The sequence below is a fragment of the Meleagris gallopavo genome, chromosome Z (genome assembly GCF_905368555.1).
Source record: "Meleagris gallopavo chromosome Z, MGAL_WU_HG_1.1, whole genome shotgun sequence".
NCBI lineage: Eukaryota > Metazoa > Chordata > Aves > Galliformes > Phasianidae > Meleagris > Meleagris gallopavo.
The window spans coordinates 27,645,533-27,672,240 of record NC_139435.1 but is presented as its reverse complement, the minus strand read 5'-3'; the positions used below and the strand labels follow the sequence as shown (position 1 = coordinate 27,672,240).

Below are 26,708 nucleotides of genomic sequence, written 5' to 3'. Positions count from 1 at the left end.
CAGTAGATTTTACAGAGATTGGCAGCACTACCACCACACTACTTCAAAGACCACAGTAAATAAATGGGTCAAGGCAGATGACTGTTTGTCTTGCACATCATTTCTCCTCCTTCCTGCCCTCCTCCAAAATTAAGAAACTCTAAGCTATCCCCAAAATGCTGAAACAAGCAACTACCATCTTTTAAAGAAGATAGAATGAAATTATGCTCTGTTGAAAACCTGCCTCAGTATATCCAGTGGCATATTATCCACTTTACTGACAAACCAGTCCTGAAAATCCATACATAAGAGAGATAGCTGAGATTCCCACATGGGATGCTTCTTGATCAAAGTAATTGTAACTCCTCCTAGGAACATGACTTGGCAAGTACAAACCTTGCTTGGTTTGGTGACTTTCCTCTGCTAGGAGATCCAACATATTAAACAGAATATTACCCCTCAGTCTTGAGCAATGCACCTCCTTTAGTGCACTGCACTCTGGAGATGCGTGATCTTTCATGTATTCCTTTACTACAAAGCTTCTGTGCTTAGTAACATCTAATCCATGGAGTCAATGCTATCTAAACACCTACCTGTCAAGCTGCAATTTTTACTTCAAGTGATAGAGCCTAGAAGACTGCAACAGAGGAAGAAGAGAACAGATCTCACCTGTTTGGTTTATCTCAATCCTAGAGCCATTTGTCACTTTGTCAATAAGGCGAATAAAACATGCTTCAAAGTCTGAGGAGCAGAACAAAGAAATAATTTTATAGTTACTTAAATTTACTCCTGAAAACAGCAAGAAACTTCAGCATACCAGACTTAAACATTTTCCTTTGCATAAAGCAAGTGGAGAACAAATGACAGAAGCTGCTGCATCTGATCACCCAAGCCCAGGATAAAGCTGTTAACAAGTTACATTTTGCTTACAATAAAGGTAATGTTTGAATGTTCGTACAAATCCTAGCCAACAGAACCCCACGTAAAACCCAAGTACAAAAAGCTAATGACAGCTTCCCATTATCTTCTGTAACATCATAGTTTAGAACTGCTGTTCAGATGTGAAGTGCTACTGAAGCATGGGCACCACAAGCTACCTTGAGATGTTCCAGTTTTCCATTTTCCAAACTATTAACGGCACTGCTAAGACTACAAAAAATTAATTCTTCCCATCACTTCTCTGGATGTGATGTCCCCCAGTACAAGAAAGACAGAGATCTATTGGAGATGGTCCAGAGGAGAACCATGAAGATGATCAGGGGAGTGGAGCACCTCCCTCACGAAGACAGGCTGAGGGAGCTGGGCTTGTCCAGCCTGGAGAAAAGAAGGCTGTGGGGTGACTTCACTGCAGCCTTTCAATACCTAAAGGGAGCCTACAAACAGGAGGGGAATGAACTCTTTGAAAGGGTAGATAACTGCAGAACAAGGGGAAATTGTTTTAAATTGAGAGAGGGGAGATTTAGGTTGGATGTCAGGGGGAAATTCTTTACAGAGAGAGTGGTAAGGTGCTGGAACAGGCTGCCCAGCGAGGTTGTGGATGCACTGTCCCTGGAGGTGTTCAAGGCCAGATTGGATGGGGCCTGGGCAGCCTGGTCTAGTATTAAAAGAGGAAGTTGGTGGTCCTGCCTGTGGCAGGGGGGGCTGGAGATTCATGATCCTTGAGGAGCCTGAACCTGAACCATTCTGTGATTCTCTCTTTTTGCTTACAGTCTATATTACAGAAGTTTGTGTGGTGCTGATTGGTTTCTCCTGTTTGTACGGGTTCCCACTGACAGATATGGGAAAGAACAAGCATATCTTAAGTAAGTGCTTGTACTGAAGTATTCCAAGATCCTGGGTTGGCGTAGGCTTAACATGAAGGAGAGCTTGAATTTATGCAGAGTTCAGAACCCAGCCAGTTTTAAGGACCAAGTGCACATGCCCATGTCATGCCCACTCTGTCGCTTCCCAAGCAGTGATCCGTTTTCTTTCTGTACAAGCTGTTCGGATACAGTAAAGAAAAGAAAGAGCTATGTGCAGAAATTGCAATGTGTCAATATCTACACAGCACTGCTGGTGCCCCAGTCACACAGTGCTGGTCCTACTCTCCGTTACCACACAGGGAAAGTTCACACAGCAGCGATGGAACCTTTTCCGGAGCGCATCCTCGTGAGCACATTAGGCCCTCGGAGAGCAGAAGGTTTTCACTGCAAACGTTCTGGTCACAACAAGCTGAGCGAACTGCACGTTGGATTACCAACACCCAAACGCTGACACACCTACCAAAGGGGAACGCCTACAACTGAACACAAACCCAGACCGAAGCCGTTCCGTGCCCCATCGTGTCCCCGTGCACAGCCAGTACCCATTATGGGGACAAGGGCTCCGCATGGGAGCAAAAGGCTGCCCGCCGCGGGGCTCCCCACAAGGCTGCGGGCTCCCAGGACAGGGATCCTCACCCGGGCCCCCAGGTGACCCCGTTCGGGCACGGAGCGGTCACATCCCGCGGCCAACAGGCAGCCCTCTCCGTCCCGATCCCTCCTCAGCGGCGGGCCGAGCAGCGGGTGGGTCCGCCCTCCGTGGCAGCGCCCGGAAAGACGCCCGGCTCCGCCACTCTCTCCACCCGCACCCTTAGGGACTCCACCGGCGCCTCGCTCACCGCGGAGACCGGGATCCTCCTCTTTGGCGCGGATCTTGCGGATTTTCAGCGGCCGCCCGCTGAGCGTGGACAGCACCAGCCGCTGCCGTAGGAAGTTGCACCCCGTGAAGCTGAGGCACTGCGCGCTGCCGCCACCGCCGCCCGCCATGCCACCGCACTGCCCCGCGGCGCCCTGCGCGCCCACGTGGTTGTGAACAGGAAGCGCTGGGACAGCAGGGGGCAAAGGGCAGGGGGTGGGACGGGGGGCGGGGCGGGGCGCCGGGACGGCGGCGGACGGGCCAGTCGGAGGAAGGAAGGGGTGGTGCCCGGGGAACGCAGCGTCCGCTCCGCCCCGCCCCGCCGCTAGGACGAATATGCGCGCGGCGCTGCCGTGCGGGATGAGATGTGGTCCCGCCTGCGGGGCCGGGAGACGTGGCTCGAGAGCCGGTAATTAATTATTGCTCCTTTCTGCTCGTCGTGCGTGTATTTTTTTTTATTTCAGGCTGGTGTTTGTCTGCCTCTGGTTTGGCGTGGTCTTTCACCCGCGCTGTTACGTGGTGCTTTGTTTCTGCAGTCTCAGCTTCTGTGGGATGCCTGAATCCCCTTTATCGGACAGATGAAGAATTAAATCCTGGGATGGAGCATGGCTTGGGGACCAGGATATACTTCTCAGATAAAAACGAATTAGCTTCTGGAGATGGGTTCCGTCAAACATTTTTTGAAAGTAATTTATTACTGACTGTCCTAAGGTGAATTAATGAAAGAACCACTTGAGATTCCTGCTTTCATGAGATAGTGCAGATTACAGTATGGGTAACAGAATTAATTGCTGGGATACATTGATGCGTATGTAGGAGGAAGTTTCTTGTGTTATGCAGAAAACTAAAAACACAAAAGTGATCCCATATCCTGTGCTGGAGGGGGCCCACATTACACTGTTTTCCACAAATGTATTCTGCTTTGTGTCTCCTCTTGTGCAGAAACTCATGTTAGCTCTTATCCCTGGTTGATACAGTTTATGCTTTGCTGTGGACAAAGTCAGACTGTTAGCATGGAGCAGCTGAAGGCTTCCAGGAGCTGTGGTTGAGTGCTGCACAGGCAGGCAGTGCCCTCAATGAGCAGAGCACAGAACAGGTGCTGGGTCCATTGACAGCAATCTGTGAGATCCAGGATCCATTAGCAGATCCAGTTGTGAAGAGTAGTGGATGTGGCTAAAGATAAACCTGTACCTTAGGTCTGAAGGGACCATTCAGGAGGTGGGACAGGACTGGTATGTCGTCAGAAAGTGCATCCGGAGGTATCTAAGCCTACAGTGTAGCTGAGGCAAGGAACAAAAGCCCTCAGGACCTGTGCTTAACAGGAGCCGAATGAGTGGGAGGCTGTTGATGGAGATGCTGAGGACCATTAGTGACTGTTGATGTTTGTATGATCCCAGCAAAGATCTTCAGTATCTTCAGTATCTTCAGTGAGAACCGTGGGCTGTAGGAAGCAATGCTGTTTTTGATTTTCTTCTGTGTTCTCGATGTAGACCTTCCCCTAGAGCAAAATATTGACATATTTCTGTACTCAATAGATGTATTCCAGTTTTGTCTGTGCCTTAAACACTCCCTGGGAGTATACAGCAGCTCAAAAGATATACTTAGAAAGATGGCAAAAGTGGAGTTTAAACTTAGTATTACTGCCTGTATATTCGGATGAATTGAAGATGAAATAGCCCCTGACCTAAACTGAAGCAGCCTTGTTGGTACACAATCCCTGTTATCTAGAGAAAAATGGAATCCTGTTTTGTTCTGGATGTCCTTTCAGTTATGGACCACATGCCATGAGTACATATGGCTACAAACAGAAAAGATCTGAATGTTTTTCATACAAACCAATAACACTTCAGTTTCTTTTGAATAAGTTGCTTTCCAGAGACAGAAGCATTTATTTATATATATTTTTTGCCATGATAAGGACGCTTTGTAAGAACTATGACATTCTGTTATTAGCTGCTTGGTAGCTCAGCTTTTCTTATCGGTGTGACTAAGGGTCATTTGTTGTTTAGATAAACTGATCTACAAGTTACTTATAATGATCTATCACAGTGTGACTACTTACAGTCCTCAGAAAAAGAAATTTGGTTTTAGTAGTAGCTATTCTGTTTTTGTATAGATAGAATAGCTCATGTGGTGCTGTATTTTGGATTTGTGACCAAAACATTGTTGATAATGCAGTGATGTTCTGCATTATTACTGAGCAGCACTTGCACAAAGTCAGAGTATTTTCTGTTATTTATGCTCCCTCAAACACTGTCGAGGATGGGGGTACATGACAGGCTGGGAGGTGACACAGTTGGCACAGGGCAGCTGACTCCAGTTGACTGAAGGGGTGTTTCATCCTGTGTAACATCATACTCAGCAATAAAAACTGTGGAGAAGGAGAAAGGAGGGACTTTCAGAGTTGTGGCTTTTGTCTTTCCGAATAACTGTTAGATGTGATGAAGTCCTGCATTCCAGGAATGTGTCTGAACATCTACCTGCCGATGGGAACTGGTGAACTAATTCCTTGTTTTGCTTTGCTCACGTGTGGCTTTAACTTTATCTATCAATTTGTCTTTATCTCAAGCCACAGATTTTCTCACTTTTACCTTTCTGATTCTCTTTTTCATCTCACCAAGCAGAGGGAGTAAGCAAGTGAATGTGTGGTGTGCCTACCTAGGTTAACACAAAACAAAATGGAAATTGCATTGCAGTTATCTACCTGCAGAATTTCATGTTGTGAAATGGACAATTTTATATGGCTAGAATTAGATAATTACTGAATCATAGCTCCCAAATCATAGACTTGTTCCTGAATGAACACACTGTGATAATTTTAAAGAGAAGTCTTCTATATTTTAATATTCGGCTCTGTGTCTTATTCTACTTTTAAGCCTACAAATCACAGAATCACAGAATTGTAGGGGTTGGAAGGGACCTCTAGAGATCATCGAGACCAACCCCCCTGCCAAAGCAGGTTCCCTACACCAGGTCGCACAGGTAGGCGTCCAGGCGAGACTGAATATCTCCAGAGAAGGAGACTCCACAACCTCCCTGGGCAGCCTGTTCCAGTGCTCCGTCACCCTCACCGTGAAGAAGTTCTTACGCACATTCGTGCAAAACTTCCTATGCTGCAGCTTATGTCCGTTTCCCTCGTCCTGTCTCCACGTACCACTGAAGTGGTACGAATCATTTATTTATTTATTTATTTATTGTTTAATACATTTGCATTTATTTTTCATACTTTCAAAGAATGGATGAGGTTGGAAAGGACCTCTGGGTCTATCTGGTCCAACCCCTGCTCAAGCAGGGATTCTAGAGCGGGATGCCCAGGACCATGCCCAGGTGGCTCCTGAAGATCTTCCTGAAGGAGAACTCAGTCGCCTGCAGTAACACAGTGCTTCTTGATGTTCCAATGGAGCCTCCTGTGTTCCAGTTTTTGCCCACTGGCTCTTGTACTGAGGCTGGGCACCACTGAAAACATCCTTTTTGCAGATATTTCTGTACATTAATGAGATCCCCACTGAGCCTTCTCCAAGCTGAACAGTCAAAACTCACTCAACCTCTCCTTGGAGGAGGGATGTGTCAGTCTTCCTGTGTTGAAAATGCAGTCATTCTGACAGCTTTAAAATCTCTAGTTAAAGCGAATTGTTCAAAGCTGGAGTGCTAGTTGAAAACAATAAACAGAAACCTGAGATGCATTTATCATTTTATCGTCCTGGTGGACGACAGGTTGGCCATGAGCCAGCAGTGTGCCCTCGTGGCATTCTGGGGTGCATTAAGGAGAGCGTGTCCAGCAGGTTGAGGGAGGTGATCCTCCCCCTCTACTCTGCCCTGGTAAGGCCTCATCTGGAGTACTGTGTCCAGTTCTGGGCTCCCCAGTACAAAAAAGACAGGGATCTCTTGGAAAGAGTCCAGCGGAGGGCCACAAAGATGGTGAAGGGCCTGGAGCATCTCCCCTATGAAGAAAGGCTAAGTGAACTGGGTCTGTTTAGCCTTGAGAAAAGACGACTGAGAGGGGACCTGATCCAGGTTTATAAATATCTGAGGTGTGGCGGCCATAGCGGTGAGGCCAGTCTCTTTTCAGTGGTACGTGGAGACAGGACGAGGGGAAACGGACATAAGCTGCAGCACAGGAAGTTTCGCATGAATGTGCGTAAGAACTTCTTCACGGTGAGGGTGATGGAGCACTGGAACAGGCTGCCCAGGGAGGTTGTGGAGTCTCCTTCTCTGGAGATATTCAAGTCTCGCCTGGATGTCTACCCTTGCGACCTGGTGTAGGGAACCTGCTTTGGCAGGGGGGTTGGTCTCGATGATCTCTAGAGGTCCCTTCCAACCCCTACAATTCTGTGATTCTGTGATTCTGTGATTTTGAAGAGGCTCATGGAAACACTCAGTTGCTTGTTGTGATAAAACTTCTCAGCTTTCTGTAGATTCAAAATTGAACCATTCTGATAACATTAGGAAACTGCAATACTTCAGCATCATTTTGAAATTTTTTCTTTTTTCTTTTTGATTCTCTTCAAATACTGCTGTCCAGGTCAAGAGATTTTAGAATCAACTATTATTTATGAAAATTAAATCTGTTTCAAATAAATCTGTACTATCTAAACAATAGCCTATTTTTTTTATAACAATCATGTTTCTCAGATATTTTTTTCCTCAGTGTGCCCTGAGATGCTGGTGGTTTTACTATCTAGAGTATATTTTCCCATTCTTCATTAATCTCTACAAGCAGTGAAGAACTAGCAATGCTGTACAGAAACTGTTTTTTGTGGTAGTTATCACTTTGCATAAATAAGTCACGGCTTCTTTGAAAAGAAAAAGCTGTCATTATCTCATACAAACCCTGCTGAAAGAGGTTAACAGTGATAAGGAAAACAAGCTCCTAATTCTGTACTTCAATCTTGGAATAGATTTGAAAGACAAGAAAATAAAATAGTATATTTTATATATAGGTTTGTTGCAGGTACTCTCCTTTAAATTCAGTCCTCTATAGTTTGATTGGTGTGACATTTAAAGTTTAAATCAGCTGTTCAATTGACTGGATAGTTGACATTTGAAATAACTAGTAAATTATGCTAGTTTTAAAACATATTAAATGAATTTTTTAAAATTTGGAGAAATTTATGTAGGAATTTTTGTCAAATGTTTAAAATTACTATAATGTAAGGGAGGAATACTGTAACTAACAGTTTTAGAGAGACTAAAAAGAAAAAAAAAAAAAAAAGTATCCTGGTCCAAATTGCCTAAAGTAGTGTAATATATAGTAACCATTGCTGTGTGATCTGTGGAGGAATGCCTTAGTAATATAACCTCATGTACTACCAGAATGAACTCTTTGGAAGGAAGGAAATCCTGGTCAGTGGAAAACTCAGTATGATTTGCGAGAACACTTGTATATGCAAAGGAGGATGTACTACAGTTTGTTTTCAGCTAGGATATGCTCAAGGTAAGTTATTTACCCAAGATTTAAGTTTAAAGTGTAAGTCAAATTCACCAAAATGTAAGTTGGTGATCTCAGAGAATCTGTGTAATTCCCATTCTGAAGTACTAAATTGTCTTGGTTTTCCTCAAGTCTATAATAAGCTTATGAAACATTCATTCTAAAAACTACTTTACTGTAGTTTTTAAAGATCTTAATACTATTCTTAGTAAATTCCCAATATCAAAAAGGTAGGAATCTGAGGCATGGCTTTCATGAAGTTGGCAGTCACTAATTATTCGTTATATTCTGTATTGTTACAAGTTGAAAACTTTCTCTGCCAAAAAAGTTTTTATTGTGGTCTGAGTTAGGGAGCCAGTACCAATAGTGGTGAGAACTGGAGGTTGAGCCAGCTAGGGAAATAGCTCTCTTTAGAAAAGAAACAGCTTCAGATGTTCAGACAGCCTTCTGAGCTGCAGAGCAGGATTGCTAAACAAAAAGGAACACGGGCTTCCCAGTGCTGTTGACTTCATCTATTGTAATTTTGATTCCCTGCCTTGCAGTTGAACAAGTAGGGTACCAAATAGAATTTTACCGTGTGAATTCCTACATTGGAAGATGAATTTGGGTCCAATTCTAAAATTGATAGGGCAAACAAGTGAACATGAAATCTTATGGAGAATGACGTATCTGAAAAATTTCAACTTAACCTGAATGGAGGGAACTATGAAGTACAATAGGGCAGGTCAAATACACTGTTTCTGATATAGCTTGGGGAACAGCTGTAGAAGGTATGTATGCTTTTTACATTCCCATTGGCAATCTTTGGAAGAGAGCCACTGGTACACAAATAATTTGAATGTGCATTTCCTTGATTTGGATTATAACAAATATTTAGAAATAATTTCAAGGTCTGAACCCCCCTCCCCCCCGCCAGAACTAACCAAACCAGCAACCAATGGGTGCAGGTGCTTGTTACAGAGTATCTTCAGCACTTGGGGGGGGAAAAAAAAAAAAAAAAAAAAAAAAAAAAAAGTTGTATTACACTGAAAATCTACTTTGAAATTATCTTTTGGTCTGAACTTTATATCTTAAATCTGTTTTCCTGGCTGCTTTTTTTTTTTCCAAACTTTACAAAGCTGTAGTTTCTCATTTCTTGAATTCATAAAGATGCTCTCCTTGCTTAGTTGCCCTGTTCTTAGTTCTTTTCTTAACACAGCTGTAGGTAGATTCTTTTAAAACTGATTTTTTTCCTTAGTGATCTCCTTTTTAAATGTCAGGCTCTTCGACCTACTTCCTAATGTCTGGTAATTTATTGCATGTATCTATTCAGTTGTTGGATTCACAGCCAGGCATTTAAGGTTAAAGAGTGTGTGTTATGTGGACAAAAAGAGTCTTAGCATTTGCTATCCTTTCAGCTTAGTGGCCTGTATGAAGAGCCTTGATCATGAGTTAGCTGACATGAGACCAGTATGATCCAATTTTATGTGGTCTAAATATTTCCTTTAAAAGTGAATGGGAACATACATTAGTGATCACATTTTTTGAAACCACGAGCAGATGGCTTTGATCCTTCTGTCTATGTGTGATGCATTTGAAGGTATAGAAAAGATATGAAAATACTGTAAAATCTGCAAGGTATGTCATTGTGGAGTTGAATTTTTCCACGCTTATCAAATAGTATACAATGTTAGCTGTTTTAAACAGACCGGAGAGTATATAGTGCACATGCAGCTCAGATATAACCATGTAGACTGGGAAACAAGGTGCTATAACATGGGTGCTTGCACTTCCAGAGTGAAAGAACTGGGCATCCAAATGCAGCAGCAGTATCTTTAAACGTGGTTTCATTGACATCTAGTGACAGAAAGTGTTTCTGCATGTCATGTTCAAGCCTGTATTTGGATTGCAGGAAGGGTGACGATTTTTCACACTAGTAGGCATTAAATGAGAAATTAAGTTTGATGGTGTTTTGTCTGAATCCGCTAAAGATTCATATACAAAAAGAAGGTGGTTAAGAGTCACCTGTGATAGTTTTGGTGAATGCAGTTTATGTTCAAGTGTTGAAAGACCCATGATTTGCTTACCTTTGATTGTTCTTGCTTATTCAGGCTAATGTGGCATACAACAATCACATAATTTCATTCCTTTTCCATTTCTATATCTTTCATATTAAGTGAAATGTTAAAGGGATGGTATTTTATGTAGCTCACTCCAAAACTAATGCTTCTATATGCCGCTATACAGTGGGTGTGGTATGACCAAGTCTGGGAATGTACTTCCTGGTCATTGAACTGGTACGAGGTCTGGCATTATCATACCTACAAAAGAAAGGTGTCTTCTTCTGCCTGACAATGGAAGTTTGAGCTTTCAACTTATTCAGTGTTGCAGTGTAGCAGTCTGAGTTGATGTTTTTTCTGTGTACTAGGAAATGCAGATGGATTACACCTCTTGAATTGCAAAAGACAGTGCACATCACTACTCACTGAGAGCTCTGTCTTGAACTTTTTCTTCACTAAGGAATTCACATGTCACTACTCTGTGAACTGCTGTTTTAACTCTGGCTTGTAGTGATGACTCCACATCTCGTCACCAGTAATGATGTGATCCAGGGATCTGTCACCTTCAGCCTCTTATTGGTTCAATACATCCAGGAAAACTTGCATATAGTGTTCTTTTTTTCCCGTGTGAGCATTCATGAGACCCACTCAGCACAGACTTTCTGATATTCCAACATTGTTGCCATCATTTCCAGTGCACTGAGCCAATATTCAGCCCTGGTTTTAATCTGCTGATATCGTGTGGGTGAGCTGATCAAGATACTGTTCATTTAATGATGTGACAGCTGTGCATGGCAGTCTGGAACATGGCTTGTCTTTAATGTTGCTGTTGCCTCTGCTGAAACACACCACCCACCGCCTCACTGCTCCGATCCAATGTTCGGTCTCCAGAAATGTTCAACAAGTGTCAATAAAGTATCAGTGGATACTTTTTTTTTTGGCATAGAAGAATTCAGTTACACACTTTTGTTTCATATGCAGTTCCATGTCAGACGTCATTCTGTAAGACTGCCCTACTGCTGCCATTTGCCATACAGCAACAAAATCTAACAGAATATTGGTGGGAATATTCAACCTTTGTTGCCATTCCACCAATATGTGCCTCTGACATTGTGGGCCAACATACTAAAATAGGATTCATTACTTTTGTTACAGCCCTTGTGTAATTTCTTCCTCACATAAGAAACCATTCTGATGTAAAATAGAAAGGTTGGGAAATAGTTCTGTTACAGTACTAATGGAATTGTTTAGCAAACTCAAAAGGACATGGATCTCCAAGGAGAAGATAAGACTAAAGTTCTTTTTACAATGTAAGTCTTAATAAGTCTCTTTAAAGAGGTACTTATGTTTGAAAAGCTACTGAAAATTCTGAAACACTCTTTATTGGAAAGAACATTGGGACTTGTTTAAAACAAGATTCTGATGCCCTTGTGATAGCTAAATGGTAAACTTCCTTAATCAGTACTTAAGCACACAAGAGCGTATAGTCTGGACTTAAATGTGTAAACTACATGTGTGAATAAAGCATCTGATCTGTAAGCAGGAAAAAGGTTAATTAAGAATACAATGTAAGCTGTATTAATTAAGCATTGGTTACTGTGTAAAGATACAAGTAGTTTAGTCTGGATTAATACAAACAATTGCCATGTTTGAAATGTTAAAATTATGCAGAAAAAAATGATGTGCATGTTTTTTAACTAAAGGGTTGTACTGAAGAACTAGTGAACCAATTATCTAAATGCTGCTACAGATCCTCCCTTTATTTATTCACTTTTGCATTTCTCAATATGCCACAAGTGTTGCATAAAACCATTAGGATGAAGGATGTACTCTGGCAAAGATAGCTGAAGAAAAGGGAACAATAATTCATTTTACTATGAACACTTGGTAATGTAGTTACCCACATGTTGTTTTGCAAAGACTATATGCTAGTGAGACTGTATGTGTGAAGTTCTTCTCAATCCACCTCCATCCACTCTTTCTTTGCTTATGTTTTCTGAAATCTAGACATGTTTTTAACTGGTTTTTGATAGTGTGATTATTTTAGCTGTCCTTGTGCCTTTTCTTTGAACTGTCCAGAAGTGTCTGCAGGGAAGTTGATCCTCAGGCTCCTTCATTAACATGTAGATAAATTATTTCCATTTTTTATACATGGTGACTTTGGAAATAAGGTTTAGCGATCTCACTGACAAATCTACTGTTTGCTGTCTCTTTATTTCATATAGTAACTTCCCTTTCCCCAAAATTTGTATTAGAAACACTCAAAAATTGTCTGCATTTCGTAGGTTTATGTGAAACGTTTAACTGCAAATAAATAGCATGGCTTCTAACTACATTACTAAATTCTGTTTCAGCCTGTGCATACAACTACTGCTTTGGCAGATTGAGATGTTTCCCAGAGAACTCTCATAAAGCTTTGAATGTTTTGCACTTTCTATCCTGCTGCATTATAGAATAAAGAGAGATAATAACAGATTTGTTAAGGGGCTTACTTGATGCTTATACTTCTAAGTGCTCAGCCAGTGTTTTCATACTTAAACATTAAGGCTATTCATCTTGTCTACTAGTCAGTTTTTGGGGCTTTGCTCATACTGTTGCTGAATACCACACACCCATCTGGAGATTTTTCTGTTGCTATTTCAGAAGACTTCTACAACCATTGCAATTAAACAAGGTTGTAAAAAGGAAAGCTGCATTTCATTAAAGTGCATTTTGTCTTTGGTTCTGCTTTCTGTGAGATTGGTTTTCACTGCTGCTCTCCATGCTCATGGTGGTTGAGATCCAGTAAGCAGCATCTCCATAATCTTTAGCAGGAAGGCTTATTCTTGCTGCAGACATGACAGTGAACATTCAGCTAGTGGTACAATGTTCTGTTTTAGTGAAAGTGCTGTGTACTGCTGAGAATCACTGAATTGTATTTGGGGGGAAGAAGCCTCTGAATGTCATTGGAACAACACTGCTCATATGAGGACCAACTGGCAGGAGTCCACATTCAACTATCTTAAACAAAGTTCAGCCCCAGCTTTTTAAAAATGTGTCTACTTGCTATCATACTATTGGAGCAGCCTTATGAGGACCAGCAAGAGCAGAGCTGCTGAGTGAGGTTGGGTGAGCCAGATGAGGTGACCACAGTACAACCTTATGGCATCTGAGCAGGGGCAAACAGAGTGGGGTAGTGATAACAGCAGTATGTGTCAACAGTCCAGTAATCACTAGATGACAGTAAGATAATAAACCACGTTCAAGGCTAATCTGAGAAATTTAAACTGTGCAAGGTAAAGGTTGGGAAGAGGCACTCTTATGGTCAGAGGCTGGGGGCTTGGTGAGGGAGAGCAGCAGTGGTCTTGAAGCATGGGCAGGCTGAGGGACGTGCTGGAAGGGGAGCTAGGGGGGAGAGGCTGATGCTCTCATAAGGGCTTCTTGATAAGTATGAATGTGGTGCTTTCGGGCAATAATAAGCATCAGTGCTTGCAATTCCTTAATGAGGTTGCTTTTTAGGGGTGGGAGTAGGAGGGAGAGGGAAAAGTTACTTTGTCGTAGTGCTTGTCTTAAGTGCTGTCTGATGCTTCTCGTTTTAATGCGGCTTGCTTGGGTATCAGTGTTGTGGCGGTTATTTTTGTGCCTTACTATAAACATCATTCCCTTCTCTTCCCCGTGCTGACAGCTCCTTCACAGGGCGGGCTGTCACCAGCACTCCGCGGCCTCCTACCACCCTCAGCCCAGCACGGGGACGAGGCACCGCCCGGGGTAGGCGGCGCCGCTGCAGGCCGCTCTCCTCGCTCCGGTCCGCCCCGCCTGGCCTAGGCCGCGGGACTTGAGCGCGGCAGGGGCGGCCCGTTGGCCGCTGCGGGATGGCGCCGCCGCCGCTGCTGCGCGCCGTCATCATGGGCCCGCCGGGCTCCGGCAAGGGCACGATCTCGGCGCGGATCATCAAGCACTTTGGCATGAAGCACCTCTCTAGCGGAGATCTGCTGAGGGAGAACATGCAGAAGAAGACAGGTGAGCGGCGGGGGTGGCTCCGCCGCCAGCCCCAGGCCCTCCCAGCGCACGCGGGAAACGGAAAGCTCTGCACCGGTCTCCTTCCCGCTTACGTTTCCTGGAGCTCCACACGAGGCCTGTCCCAGGGGCTGTGAGGCCGCGGAGTTCCTCGCTGTTCCTCCATCGGAAGAGTTTGTGCCGAAGTGGGCAGACCTGTATGCAGTGGGGGGGGGGTTCCGAAAAGGAGTGGCAAAGTTTTCAAGCTGTTTGCCTTGATCTCATTTACTGTGTTGATCTCTGGCTCCCTTGCAGTGCAACTCTCTCGTTTTTTTTGTGTTTTTTTTTTTGTTTGTTTGTTTGTTTGTTTTGTTTTGTTTTTTTTTTTAACTGATGACAGGTCACCCTCTGGCTTGCAGATTTGGTTTTATTCATGGTGGGGCTGAAAATCTTGCAGGAACCACTTGTGGCTGCTTGTGGTAAAGTGAGGGTGTTGGTGCCAGCACCTGGAAGAAGTTGTGAAGGACCACCTACCTTTGCAGCATGTACATAGCATGTAGCATGGTTGTACATACATGTACATAACTTGTATTGGCTTTGAAAATTTGTGAACATCCTTGAAAATGAAAAAATGATCTGTTATTATGAAATCAGTTAGTTGGTTTTGATTTCCACATATCTTCACACAAACCATGTTTGCTCTGTAATAGTAATGGCCTTACCTCGGTTGACTGACCTCACTGTGGTTGGTATCTCCGAGTTAAACATTTGCTAGGAGCACCACCTCTGCACGCATATCTGAACACATCCAAACTTTTGTGTGATTGTAGAGTCAGAGTAAGTTCTCTGTAGAGGCTCACCTTCAAGTTAAGTAAGATCCACTGAGAATGGAAGACTTCCCAAAAGAGAAAGAAAACACACTGTTTATGAAGTAGATTAGTTTTGTGCCCATTGAAAATGTTGTACCTTGGAAGCAAGATCAAAGAATGTAAACAGAGTCAAACTGAGAGGTGTATGAGAAGAATAAGTACCCACTGATTGATTTGACAAGGGAGTTTTGGAGCAATAGGAAGAAAAGTGATTCAGCAAAAATGATCTCAGTGAACAGGACAGATTAAAGGATCTGAAGGAGAGTGGAAACGTGAGAATCTATTGAGAAATCAGTGAAGGATGTAGGAGGTGTTGAAATTCACTCAGAGTTAACCAACAGAACTTAAGGGAATCTACTATGGAGTTTTCCATTCATGGCTTATTGCAGATTAAGCTTTGTCTTAATTTTATTGAAAGTAAGCCACTATTTGCAGAAACAGTCTCCAAATGTCTGAGGTGAATATTGAGCTAGTGGGAGTGGGTAGGATGCTGAAAGGGTTAGGCTGGAATGAGAGGCAATTCAGAGTCTGGACGAGTGTAGCTGAGGGAAAGAGGAAAAGAGGTGATAATGGAATCTCACAGTGCTCAGTTCTTTAGGAACTGTAAGGTTAAATTGGACAGTTAAAAATTTGGAAAATAAATATAATTACCAGTTGCTGTATGGTGCTATTTTGAGCTCTTGCTGTCTTTTGAAAGCAGTCTTTGTTGAAAAGTCCTTTTGAGCATGAGTGTCCGTAGCAGTTTGCAGTTATTGCCATGTTCTGCTATGTCAGAGTGGAGAGTTGGTGATAGTCTGTATAGTGCTAAGCAGCCTGCAGTCTGAATATGGCTGAACCTTATTTGCTGTATGCAGTTAGGACAAGCCAATCTTCTGCAAAACTTTTAGCAGAAATACCTGTTTTTTTGCCTAGACTGGAAAGAAAATGGTGTTGCCTTTTAATGCCAAAGACTGCCATGCCTATGGTAGTTTCAGACCCAAGTTTAAACCAAATCAAACCAAACCAAGAAAACTTCACTAACTCTCTCCATCACACCTAACGTGACTACTCAAGTCTTACGTTAATAGTCATGACTTGGGTTGGATATTAGGAAAAATTTCTTCTCCGAAAGAGAAATTAGGCGCTGTAGCAGGCTGCTCAGGGAGGTGGTTTAGGTCCCTCGAAATGTTGAGGAGCATATATGTGTGTGGTACTAAGAGATGTGGTTTAGTGGGGAAATATTGGTGGTAGGTGAACCATTGGACAGGATGATCTTGGAGGTCTTTTCCAACTTTGTTGATTCTATGATTCCATGATTATTTTTTCCTCCTGCAATAGTTGGTTCTAGAAGATCAGGGGCTTACAGTTAGAGGCAGTGTTTCCTCTTTCACTGTTCAAATAGTAAGACCTGTGTGCCTTACAACTTGCCATATGCTTCACCTGTCTGTGCCCAAAAGCTCACCTGTCTTTACAAAATATGTTGGTATTACCATTTTCTACTGGGCTTGTGTTGCATGTACCTCTTAGATCATTGTTGCTTGAGCACTATGGTGGCATGAATCTAACAGATTTGGGCATCAAGTGCATGTTAAACTAGTTAGATGTAATTTATTCCTCTTTTCAGCCAATTTTGTGGAGTACATAGTTCTAAGTGCACTGGGATAATAGAAAAGATATTACGAAGAGGTGACATATAGAAAATAACAGGTATTTTGTACCCAGACAGGCTGTCATCTTCTTTTTAGTTTGCATGCTGTTGGTCTCCAGACATCTGAGTATGACTCTTTCCCGCCTGTCAGTAGTGTATCATGCCTGTTTTTGAACTACTTTCAGATTTTTCAAAGCTAATCTGTAGATACAGACTCACAGTAACTCCCCGTTTCCCCCCAGGAATGTTTGCATTACTTGAGGATGTCTAGTGCTTTTCATTGGCCTTATTTGAAGAAAGGTCATTGTACACTGTACAGCCTTCAATACTGCATCAGGTGATGGGGCTGGCATTTTCTACTTCTTCCTGCTGGAAGTGGTCTTATCGTCTATCAGTAATGTCTGTCCTTCCCATCTTCTTGTTTAGCTTAATGTAACTATATCTGAATTGTCCATTAATAAACACTTAAGCAGATCCATGATAAAAAAAAAAACACAAAACAATTCAGGTGGTATTTGAGGAGTCTCATTAAATTAGGTATTTGCTTTATAAACTAAGGCCACAAAGACTTTGTGCTCAGAATAGAGCTTGGGCAAATGGATTTCTTCCTGGCTGTTCCCATGACTTAGATGACCTGCAGCATGACAATATGTGTGATATCTGGATCTGTGATGTGTAGATGGCATCTTAGCAAGCTGATGGGCTAAGCAACTGGTATTAAAGGGTAGTCAGCGTCACGGGAAAGTACTAGTGGATGTGCACTCCTATAAATAGTTTACAACATCTGTAAACATCTTGTATCTTTAGTAATCATAAAAACTTGTTCTGGCATGTGTGCCCCATTGTGTGCTGCTCTCTGAAATACCAGTGGAGTTTCTTTTTGTAGTGAAATCACAGACTAATAACTAGACATTAAACTGAGAAAATAAATTCCTCAGCAGGAAATCTGAGGGCTGGCATCATTACGAAGCTTGGTTGCTTTATGTTTCTTTATTCTTGTTTTGAGGACTCATTATGGTTTTTGGAACTTATCTTTCAAATACTCAGCAGTAAAATTATTTTTGAGCTGTGGGGTTAGAAGTAAGCTGAATGCCCCTGTTGCCATTCGTGGAACTACAGTCTAAACAAATTAATCTGATATATATTTGCAAAATCAGATCCCAATGTCTGATTAATAACTTTACTGTTCTGTGCCATCCTGATCAAAGCCAAGTGTTTACAGGGTTGTTGGCATTTTTTTAGTTGCTGGAGGTCACAGGTACTGGGACATGACTCCTCTTACTTTCACAGAAGTTGGAATCCTTGCCAAGTCCTACATTGATCAAGGAAGGCTTATTCCAGATGACATCATGACACGGCTGATGCTGAATGAGCTAAAAGGTCTAGATCGGTACAACTGGCTGCTGGATGGTAAGTTAGCATATCGGATATTACTATGTAAGGAGAGAAAATCAGCACTAGAAAGCTTGGTTTGCTTGGTTAACTAGTGTTAAAGGGACATTAATTTATGTTGAAAAGGCTCTTTTATTGAAAAATAACATTTCAAAACTGGTAATTCAATTCTTATTTCCTCTCCAATAACAGAAGCTTCTTTTAAAATATGGATTGAGAAGTGTTTTTTTAAACAGTCCTTGGAGAGTGGAACACTTGAAGAAAGGGTCGAAGTAGTTATGTAAATGGAAAAGTAGGCAAGCATGTGAAACAGCAGTAAGTGTCCATAAGAGAGCACTGCAGCAGAGTCACGTGTAATAAATCACTAACAAAACCATTGCTCAAGAACAAATCATTGTTCTTAAAGACCTCCTTTAGACCAAATTGTATGGGAATTCTTCAGTGTAAGCTTATAGCTTCAGCATTCACACTTGAGTGAAAATATGTTTTCCACAATATCATGGACTGACTGGTTCTTGCTACCCTAGCCCCTGGGAGTACAGTTGGTTGTGCATCACAAAGATAGAGTCTAGTGTGGATGTGTGTGTTTTCACATTCTGACCACTTGTCTCAGTAGGTAAAACTAAAAAGTTGTTGATGTGGCTTTTGGTTTAGAGGGAGTGAAACATCCATATTGCTCTGTGTTACTAATAAACAGAAGACCAGGGAAAATGTGGGCCCTCTCCAAAGGAAACAAGAGACCTAATTACCTATGATATGAAGGCTGAAATACTCAGTTTTTTGCCTCAGTCTTCACTAGCAAGTGCTCCAGCTACACTGCCTAATTCACAGAAGGCAAAAGCAAGGTCAGGGAGAAGAAGAACAGTGAAACTGTAGAAGATCAGTTTTTAGAACTATCTAAGGAATCTGAGGGTGCATGGGTTCATGGGACCAGATGATATGTATTCAACGGTCTTGAGGGAACTGGTGAATGAAGCTGCTAATCCACAGTCTATCGTATCTGAGAAGTCAAGGCAGTGTGGTTAAGTTCCCCCTGACTGGAAAAAGGGAAACAGAATCCCTAGTTTAAGGAAAAAAAAAAAAAAAAGGAAAAGTAGAAGACCTGGGGAACTACAAGCCAGACAGTCTCATCTGTGTGCCCAGCATGATCATGGAGGAGCTCCTCCTGTAAACAAAAGGGTGACTGGTAACAGCCAGCATGGTTTCACTAAGGTCAAATCATTGCTGACAAATTTGGTGGCCTGCAGCAGAGTCATAGTGAATAAGGGAAGATGTGATTTTCTTGAATTTCTGCAAAGTATTTAACTCTGTTCTGTGCAATTTTCTTGCCTCTAAATTGGCGACATGGGTATGATGGATGGAGCATTTGGTGGACAAGGAATTAGCTGGTTGGTTACACTGAAAGAATTGTGGGCAACAACTTAATGTCCAAGTGGAGACAAGTAATGGTGGTTTTCCTCAGAGGTCTGTATTGGGACTAGTGTTATTCAGTGTTGTTATTGTTCATGTGGGAAAATAGGATTGAACCCTCAGCAGGTGTGTGGATGACACCAAGCTTAATGGTGTAGTCTATGTGCTGGAGGGTGCCCATCCAGAAGGACCTTGACAGGCTTGAGTGGTGGGTTCATGTGAACCTCATGAAGTTCAACAAGGCCAAGTGCAATGTCCTGCACCTGGTGACTAAAGCCTGGGCAGATAATGGATCAAGAGCAGTCCTGAGTAGAAGGACTTTGGGACGTTGGCTGATAAGCCAGCAGTGTGCACTGTTGGCTGAGAAGGCCAGCTGTATCTTGGGCCATATCAGAAGATGCGTGAACAGCACACTGAAGACACTAATTCTCTCTTTCTGCTTTGCTCTTGTGAGACCCATCTGCAGTACTGCCTTCAGTCCTGAGACCCCAGCATAAGAAGGATATGGACCTGTTGTAGTGAGTTCAGAAGAGGGCCATGAGAAAGATCAAAACACCAGAGTGCTCCTCCTCTGAGGATAGGCTGAGAGAACAGGGGTTCTTCAGCCTGGAGAACAGAAGGCTTTGAGGATGCTGTATAGTACCCTTCCAGTACCTAAAGTCTGAGTCATGTGCATGTTGGTATGATCTACTTAGACATATCTGCTCAATAATTAGCATCTTTCTCTGTTTTTTTTAGGTTGTTTACAATTTATCACACATTGTAGATTATTTTCTATTTTTTCAGGAAATGCTGTATGTAGCAACTGCCAGTTCCAGTGAAACATATTTGTAAAAGCACTTGGAAATTTTTTGAGAAAGTTTCTCAGTACAGTCTCGGGGTGACTCATTTTCCAGTGGTACAACTAAGATATATGATGGCTGAACAACTTGTCAGCAATGTGAAAAAAGAGCAGTGCTGCAGTCTCCATTCTCCCTCTGCTTTAAACATTCAGAAGCACTTCTATTTGCTTATGTGAATGTGAGAGAAACAGGATGAGGCTAGTTGATGACTATGATGCAAACCAGGTCTGTCAACCTTGAGGTATAAGCAAAAGTTTGGCTTGAGTAAATAATTTCTCTCAGTGAAGTTAAAGTAGACAAGACACAGGACCCTTAAGACCATAAATGATTATTCTTTACACTTACTTGCCGCCACCCCTTCCCACCTTTCTTTTTCAAGGCGAATTCTTGGCTAATTCTTTACTTGGACAGTGGTCTAATTAATTGGTATTATGGAAAGAAGATTTTCTTAACTTTGTATTTTTTCAGTACTCGACTTCATGAAGAAAATTACTTCTATAGTACGATGAAATTTATAAGCAACTGAAGAGCATGGGACTATTCAAGAGTTTGGTGGGTAGAGGTTTTATTCCAGTGAATCTGTGGTATAACAGCGTGTTCTACAGCAGCTTTGAACATTAAAGCTGTGGTCCATTTTTCATCTTAAAGTCTTTGTGGCGACATTAATTTTTTTTATTCTCAATTTTTCCCTCTCCTTAAACTATAGTATTTACTAATAACATTAGTCTTTGAATGCAGTCCACTGGAGCCACGGAATTCATGAGCAGAAGGCATTAGAGATTTCTGCCCCCAGTGTACGCACAGTCTCTGATAGATACACTGTTTTTAACGCAAAGGGAGGTTATGACCAGCTACTTATGGCAGACTTTTCCTGAAAATAAGAACTGTTCCAAGTGTCTGTAGATTGTTCTGTTCCTCTTAGAATGAATTGCCTATGGCTTTTATTGTTCAAAATATGTATATTGTGGTTTTTTTGTGAGTAAATTGTTGCATAGTACATATGAATATGGGGTATTTTTGCTTGTTTGTTACACTTTTGGGAAGATGGCTATATGAACTGAGGAAATGGAAGCTGGAAGGCATTCAACAAGGCTGCCATGAAACTGAAAAATGTGCTGAAAAAATGTATCAGAAAAATCTGATGTCTCTTCAGCCTTTACAGCATGATAATATACATTTTCTATCTGACCAGCAGTTTCTCTAATGTTGAAATCCAGCAAATTCTCATAACTCTGGATACTTATGGAGTTATTTCCTTCATAAAGGTTTCCCTAGAACAGTTGCTCAGGCACAAGCCCTGGATAAAGAATGTCAAATAGACACTGTGATTGACCTAGACGTACCATTTGAAACCATAAAATGTCGTCTCACTGCTCGGTGGATCCACCCTGCTAGTGGCAGAGTCTACAACCTTGAATTCAGTCCTCCCAAAGTGCAGGTAAGCAATACACATATTGATACTGGTGCTAAATAAATGTTGCACTGCATTTGGAAGTTGTAGTGAAATATTTATGTACGTTATTGCAAAATACAGTAGTTCAGAAGAAGAATTTTTGTTTTATGTCTTAAGAGCACATAAACTCTCTGCTAACACACTGCCTCTTGGAGAATGCCCTGTTAGAAGATCAAGCTCATGGGCTTGTCCTCTGCAGAATGAAACACCATGCTGCCAGTTCCTCATACTGTTTCTTAAGCTCCTATTATTCACTGATCTGGAAGTCCTGCACACCTTCAAGTGAGCTGGATGTCATCTTAGCCTGCTTTGCAGTTACTAACTGTGCAATCTGAAATGCCATTTCCCATCCTCTATAGGACTCATTCTTTGTATCCAGGGTGCACATTAAGTAATGTACTATTACGAATCAGAGATATCCACTTGATACTTTTCTTGATTAATTACCATTTAATCAGGGTATTTTCAGAGGGGCAGTTGTCATACTGCAAAATTAGACATAGGAATTTTTTTTAGGTACTCAGTTGTGTATTATCCTTAACTCTAAATTAAACTTACCTGTTGCGGCATCCCACTTTATCTGGAAGTTCCATTAAGTTGCATCACTACTATAGCAGGCTTTGTATTTTTGAGATTACAGTGTTGCAGAAAAAGGTCAGTGAAATACCAGATAAACACTTGAAGTGAGCAATTGCAAACACTATGTATAGTTTAAAACTGGAGTTTAAATTATGGTTACTTTTAATTGCAGAACATAGACAAGCAGCAACAGAGAATTACCAAACATAGCAGAGTTGGTTCCAGCTGTAGAAGCTCTGTTACGCACTCCACTCTACCTGTCATGTAATTAGTGAAGGAAGCATATCACAACATATTGAAGTAGTTTGTGGAATGACACTGAACAGGTGAAATGCAGTTGTCTGTGTTGTCTGGTAGCTCTGAAAAAATTTCAGCTGCTTAATTGCTCATCAAAACTAAAAGACTGTGGCTTTAGAGTTCATACAAAACTGCGGTCTTGATACTTAACAGGTGCAACTAAGGCACTATTATGGTTGCCTGCACAGTTGTTAGATAAAAACCCTTGAATATTTTAAATTATTGTATAATATAAAGAAGGTAAGTTTGACCATCATTAAAGTAAGTTCCAGACATGTTCTGGAACAAGTTTTCTTCACACCTTCATAAACAGAGCAGCTTATTCAACATTGACATTTATCATTGGTTCTTGAAACTGCCAAAAAACAAGCAGGAAGAAGGAATATTTCTGTTGTCTAATAGACTTTGTACTTAGAAGATAACTAATATTTCCACATCAAATGTCAGATTAAACTTGCCTTTAGGAAAAAAATGAAAATCATTGAGGATTTAATTAGTATGTATGAAGGGGCAGAGAGTCCCCTATGTCTGTATGGTGGGTTACTCTGTAAGTAGGTGCATAACTCAGTGCACCTGAGGAGTTGCATTTAAAGCTACTAGATAATCCTTAATGAGGTTCCTGTGTCTTCCACTGTGCCAGTGACCAATGATTTCCTTGGTCACTGCTTGTTTCAAGACTTACAAGCACACTAACCACTTCAAGCCCTTCAAGAAACTGGTAGTGAAATGTGTACAAGAGTAGGAATTGTCACATAGTAACTCTGCTTACTGAACTGTAGAACTGTTTCTGTTGGCTTCCATGTCATATTTTGCTGTAATATTTATCTGTTGCTAAATATTAAGTCTTCTGCAGTGTGACTTAAAAAGATTGTGAATTCCATTCTCCATTTTGCTGTCACCAAACTAAGGTCAAATTAGCTTCAAACAATATGAACAAATATGTTCAAATATGAACATATTACTAACCACCTTCTTCCTCTTAAATTCAAAACTCAGCGTCACATAAGCTTCTGTGAAGAAAATTAACTCTGTCCCAGCCAAAACCATATCAGAAGGCTCTGTCTACATATTTCAATATTCAGCAAATGTTCCAGAGACCTAATGAGTAAAGTAATGATAACTTCATGTTCACTGTAAATGCTATGAAAGTATTTTTATAGTAATTGAATGTCTTACTTGAAAGTCAACTTCTTATATTCTAGGTAAGATAGAGATGGTAGCTTTTCTCTTTATAAGCAGAAACCTAAACTTGGACTAACTGAAATCTAATCATAATTTAAATAAAAAAATACACAAAATAAACAGAAATATACATTAGTGTTTGCTTTTAACCAATGCAGTTGGTTTTAAACAACGATTAGGGCATTGATGACATTACTGGAGAGCCCCTTGTTCAACGAGATGATGATAAGCCAGAGACGGTTACCAAGAGGCTGCAGGCTTATGATGCACAAACAAAACCTGTTCTAGAATACTATCGGTAAGTAGTAAAATACTATGCTTCTTCCACATTAGCATAGCAAGAAAAAAATCCCTCCAGTTATAGAGTTCTTAAAACAGTGAGCGTGGTATAAGTAGCAGTGTATCTTTCACTACCTTTTTAAGAAATAGAAGTAGTAAAATTAGTATGATTTTGAGAGTTGTATGAAACTTTTTGATAATCCAGCTTAGCACAAGAGCCTTTCATTGCAGCCACTTTTAGCTTTACACATAATGCTAGGTATTATTCAGTGCATTATATTAGTGATCTGAGTGATGTAGGTCTATTTAGTAGGGTAACAGAGACAGTGCCCTTCTTGGAAACTTTCACAGTATTTTTAATTTCTGCATGTATAGAAGTCCTTGTAATACACAAAGGGTCGAGAAACTGATAAAATAGAAAAATTGTTAATGGGGATTTAGAGGTGTCCTAAGAATAGGATTGTTACATACAAAGCTCACAACACTCTTAGAACAACTAGCTGTTTGAGAATACTACCATTTGCACTGTGGAAGACTAGAACTGTATACAGTCTCTATTCATGTTAAGCTGGTCTGCTCTACTTTATTTAAATTGCTTTATCTGTTAATAATAAATATGTTAATACTTGATCACTGTATAGAGGCTTGTCATCTTACCTCACCTAGAATAAACATACCAGACTTCTTCTAAGAACATCCTGAAGTAACTGTCCCTTCCTCTATCTCTTTGTATCTACCACCCTTTATTATGCTCTAGGAAAAATTATGCTCTAGGAAAACTACTTACTAGAAAACTAGGAGCTCCATATTTTGGGTTGGTTCAGTTTTAGAAAAATAGTTGTTTTCAATCCAGAAAATTTTTTTCCTGACTAGTAACTTTTTGAAGTTTACAAGCCTGTAAACAGGCTTAATAACATACTGCAGATAAGACTAGCTACTAGAGTTCAAAACATTCTGATTCTGTCTGCTTTGATTTTCGAGATCTGACTCTAAAATGCAGTCAATTGGATGACTGCCATATAGGATGTGCTGTATGGCTTGACAGCTTCTTTAGTTTTACCTCTAATAACTTTTTATTAATTGTTCTGTAGAAAGCTACCAGCTTTTTGAACTGATCTGGCCAATAGTATTCTGTCAGAAGAACACACTAATGCATGTAGACCTGCATTCCCAATGCTCTGATTGTTTTTTGCATTAAATCACATATACATTAGTACACTTCGGCCAGGGTAATCTTAAAGCGAGGTAGGGATCCTGGAAGGCTCAGACAATTTGACTTCTATAATACTTTTTTCTTTTTTTTCCTCAGGGAAAAAGGGCTGTTGAAATCCTTCTCTGGAACAGAAACTAATAAAATCTGGCCACATATCTATACTTTCCTCCAAACCAAGTTGCCGGATGTGAGCCAGAAAGATGCTGCCCCTCCCAGGTGAAATTAGGTCTAACTTCTGCTCACTGGTCATAGCACACAAACGATTACGCAAGATTCAGCAATCAAGGATTACTCTTAAGTAGTGTACCAGACTGATCAATAATTAAAGTCTACTGTTGTCCATAAATTACGTTATGATAAAACCATGTCTTCTGTGGTTCTCTCTTCAACACTGTATTTAATTTTAAATATGCCTGATTTTTATAATATAGTAATTGACTGTGACAAAAGCAGATACTCTTGCCTCTCTGTTAATTAGAAAATAATCATGTTTAGTAATAATAGTGAAGGAGATACATTTCAGAATATAGCATATTTACAGAGGATTTTTGCTGACTTTCACTAACTGCAATGTGAAGCAATGACAAAGGTACGGAAGGAAGTTTCTTGAATGCATGACTTGTGGCCTCCCAGAAGCTGCAAGGGAAGCACTTTCAGCCCCAAACTGGCACAGGACAGTTTGGGTTGGAAGGGATCTTTTAGCAGTCATTTAATTCAAGCTCTCTATCACAAGTAAGGACATGTTTCACTACCAGGCTGCTCAAAGCTCTGCTCATTCTGACTTTGAACACAACTTCCTTGGCAACTTCTTTCAGTTGTTCACCATCCTTTGTGGGGGGGGAAAAAAAAAAAATTATATACAGTGGTAGCTTAATCACATAAAATGATAACATTCCTTAGCTTTACTGGTTTTGCTGAGCTTAAGTTACCCTTGAGACTTATGTGGATGATTTGTCCTATTGCTGTGGTTCTATTTCTGCCTTCGGCTATATTATTGGAATGAAAAATTTTGAATGACTTACGAATTCATTTGGTAAAGCCTCTGTCTTTGAGCAGCTGTGCAAGGCTTCACTAGTAAAAAGAAAGCAGACACTGAGCAGTTAGTGTAATTTGGTAAGCCTGTAGAGATACACTGGTCAAAATTGCCTGTCTTCCCCTTTGTCTTTCAAAAAGCTGCTCTTCCCAGATGCCTGTGACAAGATTTCCCTTTGTCAAATTAGTCTATTTACTGGAGCAAATTTTAATTTAGCAAGCATAGTTTTAATGACTTCATGCTGCTAATTCATGTCTCTGACCAGCTCTTTTATTAATTTATTCACTAAGTAACTAGATTCACAAATCTGTATACTATGCTTTTAATAGTCCGGATAATGCAGACGTAGCTATTCTTCAGTGGATTTTTTTTTTTAAATGTTCACCAGTCTGAGTTTCAAGAAGGGTAAGCAAAACTCTGTCTAAGCAATGTCTGAGGTAGCTGCCTTGTCGTGCT

The 26,708-nt window shown here is 41.1% G+C and overlaps 2 protein-coding genes across 7 annotated transcripts in view; one reads left to right on the top strand and one right to left on the bottom strand.

The window, feature by feature from the left end:
- RCL1 (RNA terminal phosphate cyclase like 1) overlaps positions 1-2,845 on the bottom strand; it is a 31,027-nt gene extending 28,182 nt beyond the window's left edge. The window contains exons 1-2 of the mRNA XM_031557280.2: positions 2,618-2,845; positions 649-720 (exon numbers count right to left, since the gene is read on the bottom strand). Coding sequence (XP_031413140.2) covers positions 649-720; positions 2,618-2,765 — 220 coding nt within the window. The 5' untranslated portion in view covers positions 2,766-2,845. The remainder of the gene's footprint in view (positions 1-648; positions 721-2,617) is intronic.
- Positions 2,846-2,903: 58 nt separating this feature from the next.
- AK3 (adenylate kinase 3) lies at positions 2,904-25,581 on the top strand. Of its 6 annotated transcripts, none has more exons than XM_003213515.4 (5): positions 2,904-3,043; positions 17,863-17,982; positions 21,482-21,654; positions 23,907-24,025; positions 25,316-25,581. In XM_003213515.4, the coding sequence occupies exons 1-5, from the start codon at positions 2,971-2,973 to the stop codon at positions 25,437-25,439; spliced, it is 609 nt and encodes a 202-aa protein (XP_003213563.3). In that variant the 5' UTR covers positions 2,904-2,970; the 3' UTR covers positions 25,440-25,581. The 6 variants fall into 6 exon arrangements, with proteins under 6 accessions (XP_003213563.3, XP_085069109.1, XP_085069111.1 ...); XM_085212983.1 differs by having other exon boundaries at positions 2,956-3,043; positions 17,815-17,982; XM_085212985.1 differs by lacking the exon at positions 2,904-3,043 and adding an exon at positions 7,981-8,068.
- The last annotated feature ends 1,127 nt before the right edge of the window (positions 25,582-26,708 follow it).

Coding starts and splice junctions, on each gene's coding strand:
- AK3 (XM_085212980.1), top strand. CDS start 13,953: ATGGCGCCGCCGCCGCTGCTGCGCGCCGTCATCATGGGCCCGCCGGGC. Junction 14,101..17,814: donor GAACATGCAGAAGAAGACAG/GTGAGCGGCGGG, acceptor GCATTTTTTTAG/TTGCTGGAGGTCACAGGTAC. Junction 24,026..25,315: donor CCTGTTCTAGAATACTATCG/GTAAGTAGTAAA, acceptor TTTTTTCCTCAG/GGAAAAAGGGCTGTTGAAAT.